At 42.5% G+C, this 17819-nt stretch overlaps 1 protein-coding gene across 7 annotated transcripts in view; it reads right to left on the bottom strand.

The window, feature by feature from the left end:
- Positions 1–17819, bottom strand: part of Flnb (filamin B) — a 133117-nt gene that overhangs the window by 68959 nt on the left and 46339 nt on the right. For all 7 annotated transcript variants that reach the window (XM_074044044.1, XM_074044037.1, XM_074044041.1 and 4 more), the window contains exons 2-4: positions 11798–12046; positions 10306–10403; positions 7639–7786 (exon numbers count right to left, since the gene is read on the bottom strand). In XM_074044044.1, coding sequence (XP_073900145.1) covers positions 7639–7786; positions 10306–10403; positions 11798–12046 — 495 coding nt within the window. The remainder of the gene's footprint in view (positions 1–7638; positions 7787–10305; positions 10404–11797; positions 12047–17819) is intronic.

Below are 17819 nucleotides of genomic sequence, written 5' to 3'. Positions count from 1 at the left end.
TTTCAGAGGTCAATAATAGTCAATGGTATGAAATTATCTGATCATTCTCCCAGGGAAGGACATATGGGCTGTGCTCACTGGCCTATTACTTATAAAGGTGTTATAAACAGCCACATGTTTTGTGAGACTATAAGTGAGCAAAAATAGTTCTTTAAAATTATATGTATAAACATACATACATGTACATGTGTGTGTATATATATGTATACACACACACACACACACACATACACACACACACACAGAGGTGTACTCATACAGTTTGGCAACCAGAAGAGAAGTATTGAGAATAGAAGTAGGAACACGCACAGGAAATTAATGTGAGTCAACTCCATGTATAGCTATCCTTATCTCAACCAGCAAAAACCCTTGGTCCTTCCTATTATTGCTTATACTCTCTCTACAACAAAATTAGAAATAAGGGCAAAATAGTTTCTGCTGGGTATTGAGGGGGTGGGGGGGAGAGGGAGGGGGCGGAGTGGGGGGTAAGGGAGGGGGTGGGGACAGGGGGGAGAAATGACCCAAGCCTTGTATGCACATATGAATAATAAAACAATAAAAAAAAAAAAGAGAGAGAATAGAAGTAGAAGAAATGAGAAATGGCTCTTCCCTAAAGGACGGTGACTGAGAGAAGACAAATGGGTTTTCCTATATAACAAACTTTCGTACCTCTGGGATAAACACCAAAGAATAGAGCTGATGGGTGTCTGATAGTTACACATTCAGTTTTTGTTTTGTTTTATTTTTAATGAACTGCTGAACTGGGGACTGGGTGCATTAGTACAATTCTGCAACCCCAGCTATGTGTGACACATAGACTGGAGGATCGTGGTCTGAGGCTGGCCTGGGCAAAACCACAAGACCCTATTGGAAAAATAACTAAAGCAAAAAAGGGGCTAACAGCATGGCTCAAGTGTTACAATGCCCGCCTAGCAACCACGAGGCCCTGAGTTCAACCTCCAGCGCTCCCCACCAAAAGAAAGATGATGTCAGGGTGGCCTGCAGGACAGGGGCTAAGAAAGCCTGGCTGCAGGAGAAAGGGTGACGCAGTCTTGCGCCTGTCACTAGAAGAAAGCCCCCGATGGCACCAGGTTGAGCAGGAGCGGAAAGAGCAGCCATCTCGGTCTTGACCCTGATCCAAGGGGAGCACATTCGGTCTTTCATCATCACTGTGATGCCAGCTGTTGGCTTCTCTGCATTAAATTGAGGAAGTTCACCCTCTATTCCTCTTTTCTCAGTCCTTATCATGGATGGCTGTTAAATTTTGTCAGTTGCTTTTCAGGCATCAAGTGGTATGATCACATAATTTTTCTGTATCAGCCTGTTGCTGTAATATAGGAGATCATGTTAGCAGATTTTCTAATAGTGAACTAGGCTTACATTGTAGGAAGAAACTAGCCCATGATATATAATACATTTTACATATTGCTAAATGATATATGCTACTATTTGCTGATGGACTTTTACATCTATACACTCCAAGACATTGGTCTGCGGTTTATTTTTTTAATCTTGTTTTTGGTGGTGTTGTAAGTTTCATAAAATGAGTTAGTGTTCTTTCCCCATATTATCTGGAAGAGAATGTGTTAAAGTTGGTTTGAATTCTCCTCTAAATGTTTTGTAGAATTCTCCAGTGAGCCGGGCACTGGTGATTCACGCCTGCAATCCTAGCTACTAAGGAGGCAGAGATCAGGAGGATCGAGGTTCAAAGCCAGTCCAGACAAATAGTTCGTGAGACCCTGTCTTGAAAAAGCCCATCACAAAAAAGGGAGTAGCTCAAGGTATAGACCCTGAGTTCAAGCCCCAATGAAACCATCTGAGCCTAGAGGTTTCTTTTTCAGGAGCTTTTAAATTTTACAAATTAAAATAGTAAATGGTTATATAGGATCATTCAGGATACCTACTTCAGTCTGGATGAACACTGATAGTTTCTGGGTTTTTAGTGAAGTTACTGTAGCCAGCCATATTTTTCGCTTACCATGTTCTTTCTTCTGATTTCGTCTCTTATTTAGTTTCCTTCCTATTCCAAGACTTTTAGAAGGCCATCTTTTTAGCAAAGAACTGCAGGTGACAAATTCTTTTAGTTGCACTTTGTCTGAAAATGTAGTGATTTTTCCTTCATTCCCAGAGGGTATTTTCCCTGGATATAGGATTCTGCACTTGAAAAATGGTGTGCCACTTTTTTCTGGCCTGTATAGTTTTAGAGAAACCTTTCGTTCCAACTATTTTTCCCCTTTGGCTAGGTCATCAGTTCTCCTTTCCTGCTTTTAAACTTATATGGTCTTTAGTTTGTCTAAGATGTATCTTTTGGGGGGTTGTTTTATTTATTCTGTTTGGAGTTCACTTGGTTTCTTGAGTCTATAGGTTTATGTCTTTCTCCAAATTTAAGTCTTCAGACAACTATTGTTTCTTCAAGTAGTTTCTACCTTCTTTTTACTTTCCTTCTGGGTCTCTGTTAACATGAACATTAGGTGTTTTGTTATAGTGTTCACAAGTCCATGACGCTGTTTTTTTTTTTTTTTCTTTCAGTCTGCTTTCTCTCACTCAGACTGGGTCAGACTGGGTAATTTCTATTGTTCCATATTCCAGTTCACTGACTTTTCTGTCCTGATTTCATTCTGCTATTGAGCATATCTGATGAGTTTTTACTTCATTTATTACACTTTTCAGTTCTAAAATTTCCAACTGGCTATTCTTTATGTCCTCTATTTCTTTATTGGGACATTCTATTTATTTACTAAAATTGTTCACTTTCTTATATGCTTCAGGAGTGTTTGTAATTGCTTGTTTAAACTTTTTGATAAAAATGGCCACTTTAAAATCTTTGCCAGAAAATAAATAAATAAATAAATAAAATGTCAGAGAACTCTGACATCCCTAATATCATCTCAATGTTGGCATCAACTGTCTTTTTCACTTGGTTTGCGATTTTCCTGGTTCTTGGTGATTTTCTTTAAGTGAAATCTGGATATTCATGGAGTTTTATTTTATGAGTCTCTGGATCTTATGCAAACTTTCTGTCTTAACTGGTTTTTTATGATGACACTCCAACAGAGGAAGGGAGGTTTTGCACCTTGTAGCTGCCAGTGAGGGAAGATATCCAGGGTCCAGGATCCCAACTCAACTTCTACTGATACTCGAGGCAGAGGTGTTAGTAAGAGTTCTCGCTCCCCCCAGTCCTGCACTAGTGGCTGGAGGGGTAGGGATGCCTCTTTACTGCTCCTTGGCTGACCTGTAGTGACATCATCACCTCCGGACCACCAGGACTAAGTCAAAGTCTTGGCTCCCCATTTGCTCTTTCCCTGTAAATGCAGGGAAGGGCACAGGCTTTTTTTCTGTGGTGTTTGGCTGGAGTAAAGCAGCTATTGTCTAAAAGCATTCTCCCTTGCTAAAGACAGCAGACACTTGTTGGGACATTTTGTATTTCAGCCCATTGGTATTATTCGGGTTGTCCCTTCTTCACCCCCAAGTCTGGAGAATACAAGGCAAAATAAAAGCCAAGGAATTCACTACTGTGTCATTCTTTGGGTCCCAAGTCCTTAGCTGGCCTGCCTTGTTTACTTTCAGAGTCTCCTTAGCTTGCCTTAATATACTACCCAGGGATTTTAGTGGCATTAGGAAGGAAGAACTAAAAAAATCATTCCTCGCCATCTATGCAGAAATACTTCAAGTATTTCTTTTTTGAAGAAGCTTTTTATTATGCAGAATCCCAAACCTACATAGATGTAGAGAACACTGTCCAGTGAATTCTGTACCTATTACCCATCTCAACAACTATCAGCTCAACTATCCACCTTCACTCTGCCCTCTTCCCTTCTGTGTCATTTTAGCATAAATCCTAGACCTTATTTTTTTTCATCTAGAAACATTAACCATGTTGTTAAAAGACATTTTAAGTAAATGCTCGATATTAATATCATATCTAAAGAATTAACAATAAATTATTAATATCTTTATATATTCAATTAGTGTTTAGGTTTCCAAAATTATGAATTTCATGAATTTTTCTAATAGTCAGTCTGGAACAGGATCCAAACAAGGATCATGTATTACAACTGGTTACAAAATCCCTTAAGTTTCACTAAATCTCTTAATATCAGGGCTGGAAGCATAGCTGATGTGATAGAGCACCTGCCTAGCAAGCAGGAGGCCCTGAGTTCAAACTCCAGTACTGCCAAGAAAAGAAAAAAGTCTCTTACTATCTCTCCATCTCTTTCCTTATTGTTGATCTGTTAAAGACAGTGGGTCATTCATTAGTATACTCTGAATAAATTTCCAATACTGTTAGGTGAGAAACTCAAAGTAGAGAAAATGAACAATTTGAACTCATTTCAGCATAGAAAAAAAGCTAGAAAGAAAATGGCTCAGACTTTGAAGGAAGGAAAGGGATTGGCAACTGGGAAGCAGAGATTCAGTTTTTGTTCTTCACATTTCTCCTTTGCTTAATATCTACATAATGATCAGGTCATTTTACTAGATTTAAATGTGCACCTACAACATTGACAAACACCCACTCCTTATGACTCCAGCAGCCTGAGAAACAACTTACTCTGCAGCCTGTCAAAAGCTCGGTTGGGCTTGTGTCCCCTGGCTAACCACAGCTGGTTAGGAGGCTGAACCACATGGCCACACTCTGTAAACTCCCACAGAGCTATGTTTTGTTCACCATGCAGGGACACAGCTGATTTCTTTGCTTACTCAGACTGAGGGAGCTTACAGCTTGCTAAGCAGTCAGTGCTTCCTACAGAACATAGGTTTTGGAAAAGGTTTCTGCTTAGCTCATGGATGGAAGCTTTCAACAAATCTAATCCTGCAAGACAGCCACCACAAAGATCTGCAGGTGACTGTAGGTTCTCGTCACCCCAGCCCTCTCTCCTTTCAACCCACTCAACCCAAACAAGTCAGGGCTCAGTGAACGGATTGCAAGTACTAACTGGCAGGTGACAGGACTCTACTCAACATCCAAAAGACAATGCAACAACCATCTGAGAAACTGGATGGAATATTCTCTATTCCTGGGTTTGAGCAGCTGAATCAAAGCAATGTGGTGACATAAAAGAGAGGAAACTGGCCCTGGCTTTCATCTTACCATGGGGACAGGGATGATGTCTTGTAGCCCCCACCCTCATGTTGTGGCCTCATGAGGCCTTGTCACCCAAAATGACCATTTTGTCTTCCTATTTTAAAAGGATAAAAGAAGTTGTACACAGAATTACTATATGATTGAGCAAACCTAGATGTGCATAGCTTTACAGCCAAAAGAATTAAATGCGGGGACTCAGATACACATCCATCCATGTTCATAGCAGCATTAGTCACAGAAGCTAAATGGTAGAAACAACCGATCTGTCTATCAAGAGATGTGTGGATAAGCAAAATACAGCATATGAGTATGATGACATTCACCCATAAAAAAAGAATGAAATTCTGCTACAACATGCCAAGTGAAGCAAGCCAGACACAAAAGCACAGTGTGACATGATTCCATTTCTATGAGGCACGTATGCAAATTCACAGAGACAGAAGGTAGAACAGAGGTTACCAGGAGCTGGGGACAGGGAGAATAAAGAGCAATTGTTTAATGAGTAAAGTATTTTACTCTGGAAAGGAACAATGTTCTGGAGATGGACAATGGTGATGGTGGCACTGTTAAGTACATGAATTTGCTAATGTACTGAATGCCATGGAACTGAATACTTAAAATGGGAAATTTATCACAATAAAAAAATGCAAAAAAAAAAACCAAAACAAACTGCACATGCATATATAAACATGAAAGAAAAAAAAGATTGTTTCCTCCCCCAAGTACACAACACTTACAAAGAGGCACAAGAAGGAAATGCCAAGGACCAGTCACATTCCTGAACCATAGCAAGTGGTCATTTTCTAGAACATAGCACTGTAAAAGGAAACTGCCTCACATTAACAACAGGGAAACTGGACAGCCAGTGATAAGGTTACTCAAACAAGCATTTTATGCATTGATTAGATCCATCCAATTTTGTTGACAAGGGATTTACATGGCTCTTTGCAACTGTTTTTTTGCCAGTGAAGGGATCTTTAAATTCAGGTGCATCTTTCTAACGATCACCTTGGGTTATGGCTCAGAAAGCAAGCACGGACAAGTGACTGCACATGGGAGAACTGCATCCAACAAAATCCCCCATTCCTACAAACACAGAGGATTGCACAGACCCTACCTCAGTATCAGACAGAACCTCAAATGGCTAGGAGGTCTGTCCCAGCACCCTCAGGCTCTCTGTTGATCTAAATCATGCCAAAAAAACCCACAAAAGACCCAGCCATTGGGCACAAGGACAGCACCTCGTCAGCACCTCTAGCCTGGCAGTGTGTTGTCTCAAGAGTACGGAAAACTCTGTATTCCAAGGGAATCCAGGCAGGGGAAATCCTGCAAGACCCTGCCTGGGACTCTTCTGAAAGTCAATGCTACTAAAAAACAAACTGGGAGACATATTCTATGTTAGAAGAGTCAAAAGAGATTAAAGAAAAAATGGAGTATGTGAACTGTAATGAGATCTTGGTTTGTAAAACAGGTAATTATAAAAGACAACCTTAGGACAACTTGAATGTAAACTAGGTATTGGATGGTATAAACTCATTCTCAATTTTCTTATGTGTGATAACAGTGTGGTGACATAAGAGAATATCCTATTCTTAGAAGAGGCTAACTGAGGTACTGAGGAGTGAACTGTCACCATGCCTGCAATGCATTTTCCAACAATTCTGCAATCACACAGACTCAGAACATATATAAATGCACATACAAAGGGCGAGAGAAAAGTGTTAAGTTAGAATGGTGACAACTGTCAATTCTGGGTGTATCAATATCAAGTTGTATAAGATCCCGCTGTGCCAGAAATCAGACCACACAGCTATGTAACTGGTCCCTTTTAAAAGTTAGTGTGCTTTGAAGCTTTGAGTTCAAACCCCAGTACCACCAAAAGGAAAACATTTAAAAAGGCCAGGTGTCGACCAGAATACCAAGTGCCTCTCAGCCATCATGTTCTGAGCAACACAGTGTCCTGCAGAAGCCTCAGTCATAAACAGGATGTCTCAGAGAGGAAGTGTCTGTCAGGGGTTAACTATGGCTCCCGCTCCATCTGGAAATCTGAGGCAGCTTTTGCCTAGCAGGAGAAATGAATCAGCACCCACATGGCCCAGTCCCTGACTGATGACCTGGGGTAAGACCAACTTCCACTACCCTGGGGGGCTCAGGCTCTGATTCTTCTTCTGAAAAATGGGAGAAGTGGCCCTTTGTAGACTCAGGGGTACTGCATGAAAATCACAAAGCCGCAAACTGATCACCCTTTCCTTCCCACATGAAAACAGAAGCACTTTTAAAGCCTCAGATTCACAAGGCAGAATAAGATGGGCATAAGTAAGTGTGGCAGAGGAGGCCTGGTATGGTATTTTTAAGTCCTCTTTTTTTGTTAGTTGGCAATACTAGGGTTTTAAACTCAAAGTGTTGCACTTGCTAGGCAGGAACTCCACCACCTAAGCCATGGTCTTAGCCCTTAAGCTTCTCTATGTTCTCAGTTCTGAGACCATTCTACCTGACACCACATCATAATATCCAACATCAGAGACCAAACCTCAGATCCCAAGACCAGCACTTACCTCTGCCATAGGCCCTGGCTTTCTTTGGGTTGAGTTTGGGTTTCAGAGGAGCACCTGGCTTGAGCTTAGCTTTGGGGAACTGGGAGAGGTATGTCATCACGGAGTGCTCATCCACATCAGGGTGAATAATTTCTTCAGGAGTGATGACCTAGAATACCAATGTGGTGGGTAAACACCTGGACACACCACTTTGAAACCACTCAGGTTTTTGCACATCTCTCTTAAACTAAGCACTACAAATAATAAGAAACTGAGTCAGCATTTCATTTAAATAACATTACATTACACTGAAACGCCAAGATTAACCTTGCAGAGGTGTTGCTATCCCCTATGGAAGCTGAGAGAACTTCTAGAGAAAATTCTGCATATGATTTCCAGAGATTCATGCTCCCTATTCCCAAAAAACTCCATTCACTCCCTGGCCAATCCTTCAGAAAGGATAAAGGAATAAGCTATAACAAGTCAGGAGAAGAGGAAACAAGTACACACAGGGTTAGAAAATGTTTCCGAAAAGGTACACAGATAAACAGCCACTTCTGCTGCTCTTTTACCCCGTGTCCACATCTCTATTAACTCTACTTGTAAAAATAAAATCAATAAGGAGCCAGGCAAGGTGGTGCCTTTTTTATAATCCCAGGACTTAGTAGGTAGAGGTAAAAGGATTACAAGTTTGAGGCCAGCATGGGCTGCATAGTGAGACCCCATCTCAAAAAACAAACAAGAATCAACAACACAGGCACATATTAAATACATGGTCTCAGCCAGGTGCCAGTGGTTCACACCTGTAATCCTAGCTACTCAGGAGATAGAGAGCAGGAGGATCATGGTTTGAAGCCAGCTCCAGGAAGTAGTTTGTGAGACCCTGTCTCAAAAAAGTCCATCACAAAAAAGGGCTGGCAGAGTACCTCAAGTGGCTAAGAGCAGCTACCTAGTGAGCATGAGGCCCTGAGTTCAAACCCCAGTGCCACCAAAAATAAAATAAAAATAAAAAACAAATGTGTGGTCTCAAAGCCATTAAAAAGAGATGAACATCTGCTAACATTCAGCTTAGGAACAAGATTAGACCCTTGCTGGGCAGGGGACCTCCCTGAAGGCGTCAACAGCTGGGTTCCACCATCTGACCCAGCCCAAACAACATGCAAAGTCTTTCCTGCCCCCAATAATGGTGCCAGGCAGATGAACCACACCTCTTTGGGGAATAGAAGGCTCTGTCTCATAAGCCACATGAACACATTAATGGGATGAACAGATGCACCCCGTATCCCTCTCCTTGTGATAAAAAGCACTAAAAACCATCTTGATGATTAGCTTGCAAGAACAAGATAGGTGCTGGGGTTTGAACAGTTGCCTACAGTGCATTCCGTGAAAAGAAGAATGTGTGCTGACCTGGCATTCCTCCCCAGTAGCTCCTTAACAACTTCACAGAACCAATATCACATGAACGTCAGAGGGAGATGGTTTTAGGTTTAATAGGAGGTGGAAAAACAAACCACACCACTTCCTCAGGTTGGAGAAGCCAAGAAATGGTTCACGTAGCACAGACATGATTCTAAAACCAAACCAAAGAAACAGGCATGCTTTCCTACCTTCCAAGGAATCCTGTTACAAAATACACTGAATTCAGCTCTGAATACCAACCTATTGTGATAGGATTGTTTAACCAGGACTTTACCATGGGATTCATGGTGCTGTTGGGGAAGTTTTTAGAAGAAAAAAAACACTAGTTTTCTCCCCTGTTAGAAAGACTGGACTGCAGGCTATTTTAGATGGTGACTAAAGCATATTCAGTTCCCAAGTCCTCTTGCTATTCCTGTGATAGAATTACAGACAATACAAATTCTTCCACAATTTCTACTAAAGGGTGAGATATCCTGGTTTGCTTTTTTTTTTAACCTTTAAAAAATAAAATTCTAGACTTGTGGAGTGGCTCAAGTGATAAAAGCGGCTGCCTAGCAAGCTAGGTCCTGAGTTCAAACCCCAGTGCCTAGTCAGGCACCAGTAGCTCATAACTGTAATCCTAGCTAGTTGGGAGGCTGAAATCAGGAGGATCATAGTTCAGGCAAATAGTTCATGAGAACCCGTCTCCAAAATAACCAGAGTAAAATGGATCGGAAGTGTGGCTCAAGCAGTAGCAGTAAAGCACCTGTTTGCAAGTAGGAAGTCCTGAGTTCAAATACTAGTCCCACAAAAAAAAAAAATCTAAGTCCTATGACTTTTTCTAAAATATCACCTTTCTTTTCTATAGGTTTTTAAAAATGGTCAAATACTAGCAATTTTTTTTTCAGCTCAACCCACATTTGCTGTTTTGGATTTTACTTGCTAGGCAGGAGCTCTACCACTTAAGCCACGTCTCTAGTCCTTGCTGTTTTGGATTTTAGAGACAGCCTTCAAAAACTATTTGGAGCACAAAGAATAGAAAATTTGCCAACATGTGACAAAGAAGAGTGACATGAAGATTTCTGGATGATCTACAAGCTCCTAAATCCCTGAGAACCTATTATTATGAGTAAACTGAGGTAGGTGGGAGAGCACCAAAGGCAATAAATGCTCTTTGAAGGCAGATACCAATAAGGTCAGACTGTTGTCTGACCCAGAAAGGAATCCAGACTGCCACAATGAGCCAGTGGGTAAGAGCAGTCTTCTAGGACAGGACATGCATGTTTATACCTGTGGGACACCCAGCCAGTCGTCGGCCTGCTGCATGGCTTCTCGTGCATTATCCACAGGCTTTCGTGGATCCCAGGACTCCCAGTCTGGGCAAAGACCTGTTAACATAGCACAAAAGATGCTTTTGGCATTAGTTGACTAAAGAGATGAAAAGAAGCCACGTGTGGAAAGCTAAGCCCATTTGTTCTCTGAACTCAGAGTATAATATCTTCTAAAAGCTCAGTGAGTTATATATTTTATGGACAAAAAGTATAAAAGACAGTAATGTATCAAGGAGGAAACTGTTCTACATGAGCAAAGACTTCTCCTTCAGGCTGCTATCTTCTTGCATTAAGACAGGGATTATTCATTGCTTGAAGGTCTACTATAACAAACAAACCTGGTGCCTTTTTCACAGGAGAGACTTTTTTTTTTTTTAACCTTATTCGTGGATTAAACTAGCATCCTGTATGACTCAAAAGTCCATTTGCTCAAAGGCATAATCCTAGAATTATTTTAAAAGCCTTTACAAGCACAGGTAGTAGAAGACTAGAATAAAAATCCTCAGATTTAAACTGGAAAGAAGTATACCAAGTTGTATCTTTAGATGGTCCTGGGAAATGAACTAATGCTGTAATTTGAGTTAGATGACACCAATTTACAGGCTCTCAAGAAGAATGAGGCCTTGAAGACAGCTCTCCTTCTCTACCCAAGTGACACTAGCTAGTTCTTCTTTGAGTGTATTGAGAACCTTAATAAATATAATGTGCCTGGCACATATAGAGAACTCAGGAAATGGAAAATATGATTATTAGGGAGTTCTTTTTTAAAATTAAAAACAATTTGAGGGGGATATATAAATACTGGTTCTGGTTTTTCTATTAAGTGTGTCCCAGCAAACTCTACCCATCAGTCTAAACCCTCTAGTGAGGATAATTACAATCTTGGTATACACTGAAGCACTCAGAAAAGAGCCCATCAAGGGCAGAAAAAGCTCCAGCTGGATCCTGACCAACCAGTATTACACAGTCACACAGAAAGAAAAGGGCAAAGAAAGCCATATATAGTCAAACCAGTGGTTAATAAAAACAAGTACTTTCCACTCAATGGAAGGTTTTAGGTTTGCATGCCAAGCCACCTAAGAGGTCCACATGTTTCTGCTGAAGCCAACAGGAAACTAGGCACCAATGAGGGAAGACTTGAAACTTTGGAGTCTGCAAGCTAAACCCAAGGCCTGCTCCAAGTTCAAGTACTAGGGCCCTTCATCAGGGATTTAGATAAATGACTGGATTCACTGTTCAAACATGTTTATGGACATACTTAGAGGATCTGCCACTGGAAGGGTAAACAGAGCCATTTTTAGTTCTGTTATCTGTCTCTCTGACTGGGTTCAATCCAGAAGACACCCATCAATCATAGCAAAGCTAGCTTTCCCATTGAAAACCAGGAGGTTGGGGGCCTACATGCCGCCATCCCAAAGAGATGGTTTGGGCAGCCATGGGCACTTACTTACCTGGAGCACAGCTATCTACCAGGGCTCCAAGGGCTTTGCCATCTTGCCAGTTCTGGTTAAAGTTGGTGATGGGCAAGTAGGGGATCTTGTTCTGAATCCATCCCAGCAGCCTCTGCTTTGGCGTCTGCTTCTTAGCATCGTCATCCCCTTCATCCTCCCACACGGGCATGGAGATGGAGTAGTGGAGGATCAGAGTCCACACTAAACCCAAGATGAGCTTCAGGTTCCCATCCACAATGGCTTTGCTATCTAGGGAGGCAGAACAGGCTTAGTCATTCTTCTGGGTCACACAAGTATGGGTCATGCTCTTTGTAAAAAAAAAAAAAAAAAAATGAAACCATAGAGAACCATACTGAGATATTTAAGAGTGAAAGAATGCAATGCTGCTGGGTGCTGATGGCTCACACCTATAATCCTAGCTACTGAGGAGGCAGAGATCAGAAGGATCACAGTTCAAAGCCGGCCCTGGGCAAATAGTTTGAGAGACCCTACCTCAAAAAAACCCATCACTAAAAAGGGCTGATGGAATGGCTTAAAAGGTAACAGTGTCTGCCTAGCAAGCATAAGGCCCTAAGTTCAAACACCAGTGCCACCCCCATACAAAAAGAAAAAAAACACAATGCTAGGATTTGCATCAAAATCTTGAAATGAGAAAATATGAAATATAAGTGCAAGCGCTTGTTAACTAATGCCACTGGATCATGGGTACATGGAAATGCATTGTACTATTGTCTCTGTTTTTGTGTATGCTTAAAATGGTCTGTAATAAAAAGGGTTTTGAAAATTTAAAGAAATCATTTCAGAAATATTGACAATAAAAAGGAGAGGTTGGATGGGTGCCAGTGTCTCACACCTGTAATCCTAACTATTCAGGAGGCAGAGATCAGGAAGATCACGGTTCGAAGCCAGCCCAGACCAATAGTTCATGAGACCCTGTATCTCAAAAGAAGCTATCACAAAAAAGGGTGGCAGAGTGGCTCAAGGTGTAGGCCCTGAGTTCAAGCCCCAAAACTGCAAAAAAGAAAAAAGGGGGGAGGGAGGGGAAGTTGCATCACCAAGATAACCACCTGCTAACTTGGTGGTACATAGTGAGACAGTATGTATGTGTACACACACCAGTGTCTGTACGTACTGTCCTCAGTGTCCATTATTCTATGCAAGCAGCTTTCAAATATTTCTTTTCCCTAGTCATTACGTCCTGGCCATCTTTTCCTGGTAAGTTGTTTCTGTTTACACTCCTCCCTAGGTTTAGAAGGCTAGCTTCCCCTTTCTTCTCACCAGTGTTGGATGTTATCAATCTTTTTCATCTTTGCCACCCTGACAAGTTAGTCAGAAAAGACGCTATTAATAATTAAGCTAATGCAATTAGGCAAAGTCTCTGCTGCCTGGAGGGATGTGACCAGCCCAAGCCATGGCCTCGTTCTACTTCTACTCCTGTTTTTTTTTTGTTTGTTTGTTTTGGTTTGGTTTGGTTTGTTAGTGGGCCGGGGGATTGAATTCAAGGCCTTGCACTTACAAAGCAGGTGCTCTGCTACTTGAGCCATGCCTCCAATCCATTTTGTTGTGGTTATTTTGGGAATGAGGTCTCCCAAACTATTTATTTCCAGGGCTGGCCTCAAATGGCAATCCTAATGATCTCAGCCTCCCACATAGCTAGGATTATAGGTGTGAGCCACCTGCATCTAGCCCTACCCCTGTTTAACAGAGCAATGATAACCCTAGCCAGCCATTCCAGCTCTCTGTCTTCTTTCCAATTTCTGTCTGCACCCATCAAAATTCAAACATTATCTTTAGAATCATTGCCTCCTGCTCCCGCCTCACCAAACATCCTCTACAAATCCCTGTTATTCTACTGGGACCCTAAGGTAAAAACATTAGAACCATCCTGGACTCCTCTTTCAAGTCCCTGGTAGTTTCCACAGTGTGTCATCTCTTCCTACCTAAGTCTCTTGGTAAATCCCTCTCCACATCTTTCCAATAAGCACACAGCACCTTCTCCCCACTCCTGGAATCTTTGACAATCACAAAGCTGAGTTGTTCACCGAACCCAGCACCATCTTTCTAGGCAGGTTACCACTGTGCTTCCAAACTCACCAATGGCCCCTGCTGCCCACAGTCAAACTGTCTTAACTCAGGACCTACCCCAGCTCCAGCCAGTCACCTTTACCTGTGTCACCCCACCCACACACTGTACCCCCTACCCAAGCTCAAGAATTGGTTCCTGGATGACAGCTTGCCCTGGTTCCTGAGGCCACTATGTGTTCTGTAGACCTTTGCCAAAAAGACTCTTTACCTCATCCTCCTGTGGGACACACCTTGGCTCTAGACCCCAAAGCCAGTGGTGCTATACTCCCATCAGTGTGCTAAGTGTGCCAGGCTCCTTTCCCTCAGCAACAGGAACGTCCATCTGATCCTCTGCCTCCCACCCCCATGCCAGAACCACAAGTGCCTGCTGAGGAACTGAAGCTTCTTCATCTTAGAGTCATCCCCAAACTAACCACGAGCCACCTGAATATGGTTTAACAGATACCAAATTGCACAGAATGAAACTCAACAACAACCACATGAAAACATTCATATGTGCTAAGGAGTGCATGGCGTACCACTCAAAACTAAAAGGCTGGGACTTTAAAAAAAAAATTAACTTGGGGACTGGGGATATAGATCACTGGTACAGCACTCACCTAGCAGGTGCAAGGCCCCAGGTTCGATCTCCAACAATCTTACAAACAAAAGACCCTCTTCGAAAGCCCACACCCAAACCCACAGAAACCAGAAATAATTTTACAGTTGCAGATTTAGTCATAATCAAACCCAATTGGGGCTGGAGGTGTGGTTCAAGTGTGTGAGGCTCTGAGTTCAAACCCCATACTGCCAAAAAAACCCCAAAAAAATCCACCCAATCATCTATACTGGACAAAATAAAAGTTATCATGAACTGACCAATAACAAACTTAAGGAAGCCTCACTCCAAGTTAACTTATCTAGGATTTTTTTCCTGTATGTTCAGTTGACAAATAAAAGCAGGAGTAACTCTATTATTTGTGGGGCCCAGTAAGAAAGGGAAATGCAGACTCTGTCTAAACAGCTCTAAAAATTTAAAGACAGCAAGAGCAAAGCACTAAACCAAGTAGAGCATGTGACCATGAGGCCTGCCCAGCTTCTGAGATCCTGTAGTCAAGACAGCAGCAATGATCAATATAAAACCCTGGATCTTGTACAGAACTTGGACTTCTGAGCAATTCATCCCTTGGGACCAGATGTTTCTCCATCTGGCAGTCCTTGACTGTGACTAATTTTTTGGAGTAGATGTCCTGTTATGAGGTTGTCTTTGAAGTACTATTGAGTACCAACTTACTACCTAGTGGTCATCAGAAAGTCTAGAACAAACAAATTTCCATGCCAGTTTCCTTCACTCCAGCTAAAGGGAGAAGAGCAATCTTCAAAAAGGTGAGCACAAATGAAAAAGGACTAGGGTGGTGGCCTAGGCACACCAGAGTCATTGGTCTCTGCACCTGAAGGGATGTGAATGGAAGTCTTGTTCAGCCACAGACGTCAGTCTGCAAAACTCAAGCTTCCCTGAGTTATGTGTTAAATGCTTTTCAAAAGCAAGCCTGCAGGTTTAATGTATAATTCAAAACATGAATCCAGTTCACTCTATTTTTATCCAACTTACACATGTTGCTCTAAAGGAATGAGACAAGAGTCTTTTTCAAAAAGATTTTTGGGGAAATATAACCCAGTTAAAGTCTGAGCCAAATATATGAAATATACAATGCCCAGAACTTCTGTTTCCAATGAATTCAAGGTGGGTGTCCAAACGGGAAAGCCCCTATTATGGTCTCCCTGGGATAAATGATACCTTCATTCTGCTATCCTAAGAAACCAAAGGGAAAGCAGTCCTCATTCCAAGTGATTTTGACAGGTGAAGGTTCAAATGCTTAACCGAACTCTTGGAAAAACAAAAAAGATGGAGTCTCGCCCAAAAAGACTTCCCAGTTCCCATTCACAGGAAATAGAAGTCTCCCCAGGCAGTGAAAGCAAAATGCTCAACGGCGTTGCAGTGTCGTCTGACCATCACCTTGGATTCCAGCATTCTCAGACCTGAGTGTGCGCTGCAGGTTTTATGCAGACTATAAACATGGAGCAGAACCATAAAAGAGGAAAACACCAGATCAGCCGGAAACCTCTCCATCTTAAAAGCTGCTTGAGGGCCTCAGTCAAGAATAAAACAAGCCAACACCCAGCTTGCCTGCCCAGCCTCCCAGAATCTGCTAGGATTTCGGTGGCCTGGAATCTGGCCCTGGGTTTCTCCTCCCTAAATCCAACCAATCACAATTCCCACATAACCGCTCTTGGCTCTGGATAACACTGACCCTCAAGCCACACACACATTCTCAAACTACTTGAAATTATCCAGTATTTCTTTTAAGTGAGAGCAGTGGCATTTTTTTTTTTAATAGCTAAAAAGTTAATTTGAGCTCCTGCAAATCTATGATGATTTTTTTTTTTGTGAGGGGGAGCAGTGCTGGGGATTGAACCCAAGGATAAGATGGGATATTTTTATATCACTTCTGTGTATCCACTGTCCAGTCCTTGTTAAGAAGCACTTGTACCTAACGGGAGCACTTATGGGGTGGGAAGCATCTGTTTTTAGCACTCTTCAGAAAGATCCTGGAAATGTCTCCTTCATGGACCCATTCCCTGGACTCAGGGATAGGTCAGCCTTTCCCCAACCCCTCTCCATCAGGTGGGCCAAATCCACGCAACCATCTGTGTGCCTACTGCACCATTCAGCACATGCTTGGAGCCCCCACTGCCGAGTCCAGCACCTCACCTGGCTGTCAATGATTAACCAGCGTGGCAGGGGTGGTAACTCATGGGAAGATACCATGTCACATTTTTGTTCTTCTCGATGAGGACAAGAGGTCATCCTCACCCAAAACAGCCATGTCAGGACAGCCAACAAGAAACTGCAAGAATGGAGAGGTGATAGAATGTGTGTCACCAAGGCCACACTCTGTACTATGACTTGGCTATTTGGGGAACTCTGGTCTCTCCCCACTCAGCAACATCACCTGCTGAAAGGCTCTGTGGCAGGGTGGTTTCAAGCACAGCTGCTGGAACCAGCAGCTGTCACTTTGGATGTTCCATTCCCCTCTCTGCGCCTTATTTTCCCTCATGTACCAAACAGGAATAACTAAAATCAACCATATCCTAGGATGGTGGTAAGAAGTAGGTAAAGAAAGCTAAGAAGTGCGCACAATGCCTGGAATGGTGCACAGTAAGTGCTTAATAAATGTAACCTCTCTCCCCTCCTGTATTTAGTCACCTAATATCTGAGTGTCTGCTGTGCCAAACTCTTGCCTAGAGCCATAAGCCATTATCTGAATGTTATATGCAAGCAAGAAACAAAAGGAGAAAAATGAAGTATTCTGTGAATCTACATGTGGTTGAAACGTTCAATTTGTTACTTCTGAGTCAAGCAATTCATGAGAAGAGCCATGACCAGTCTCCAAGGCTGCTGCTCTTCCATTCCAAGGGGACACTGACTGACCCACCTCATAGATGTAAACCTGGGACATGTGAGGTCTTTGCCAGAGGAAACTTCTAGCCAGGTGCCAGTGGCTCATGCCTATAATTCTAGCTACTTACAGAGATCAGGAGAATTGCAGTGACTGTCTAGCAAGCATGAGGCCCTGAGTTCAAACCCCAGTACCACCAAAAGTCAAAAAAGAACAGCTCTGAGCTGACAGACCCATGTGGCCTGAAACTCCCAGACAGGCACTCAGAGACCACCCAGGAGGTGAACTACGGACAGCTGATTGGACCTTCCTGAAAGAAAACGTGGTACTAAGAGCAACACACACGGGCCAGGTGCTGAGCTGTCCCTTGACTTCCTGGCTTCCCAATGCCCCCAAGCTTACTTTTAATCCATGGCCCCCAGCTCACCTGGCCTGGAACTCCCTTCCCATGCCCTCTTCTGGACTGGCTAAGGCCTCTTCTACATCCAACTCCACAA

This window comes from Castor canadensis, chromosome 10, assembly GCF_047511655.1.
Source record: "Castor canadensis chromosome 10, mCasCan1.hap1v2, whole genome shotgun sequence".
NCBI lineage: Eukaryota > Metazoa > Chordata > Mammalia > Rodentia > Castoridae > Castor > Castor canadensis.
Note: the sequence above shows the minus strand (reverse complement) of the source record. Positions and strands in the feature narration are given on the sequence as shown.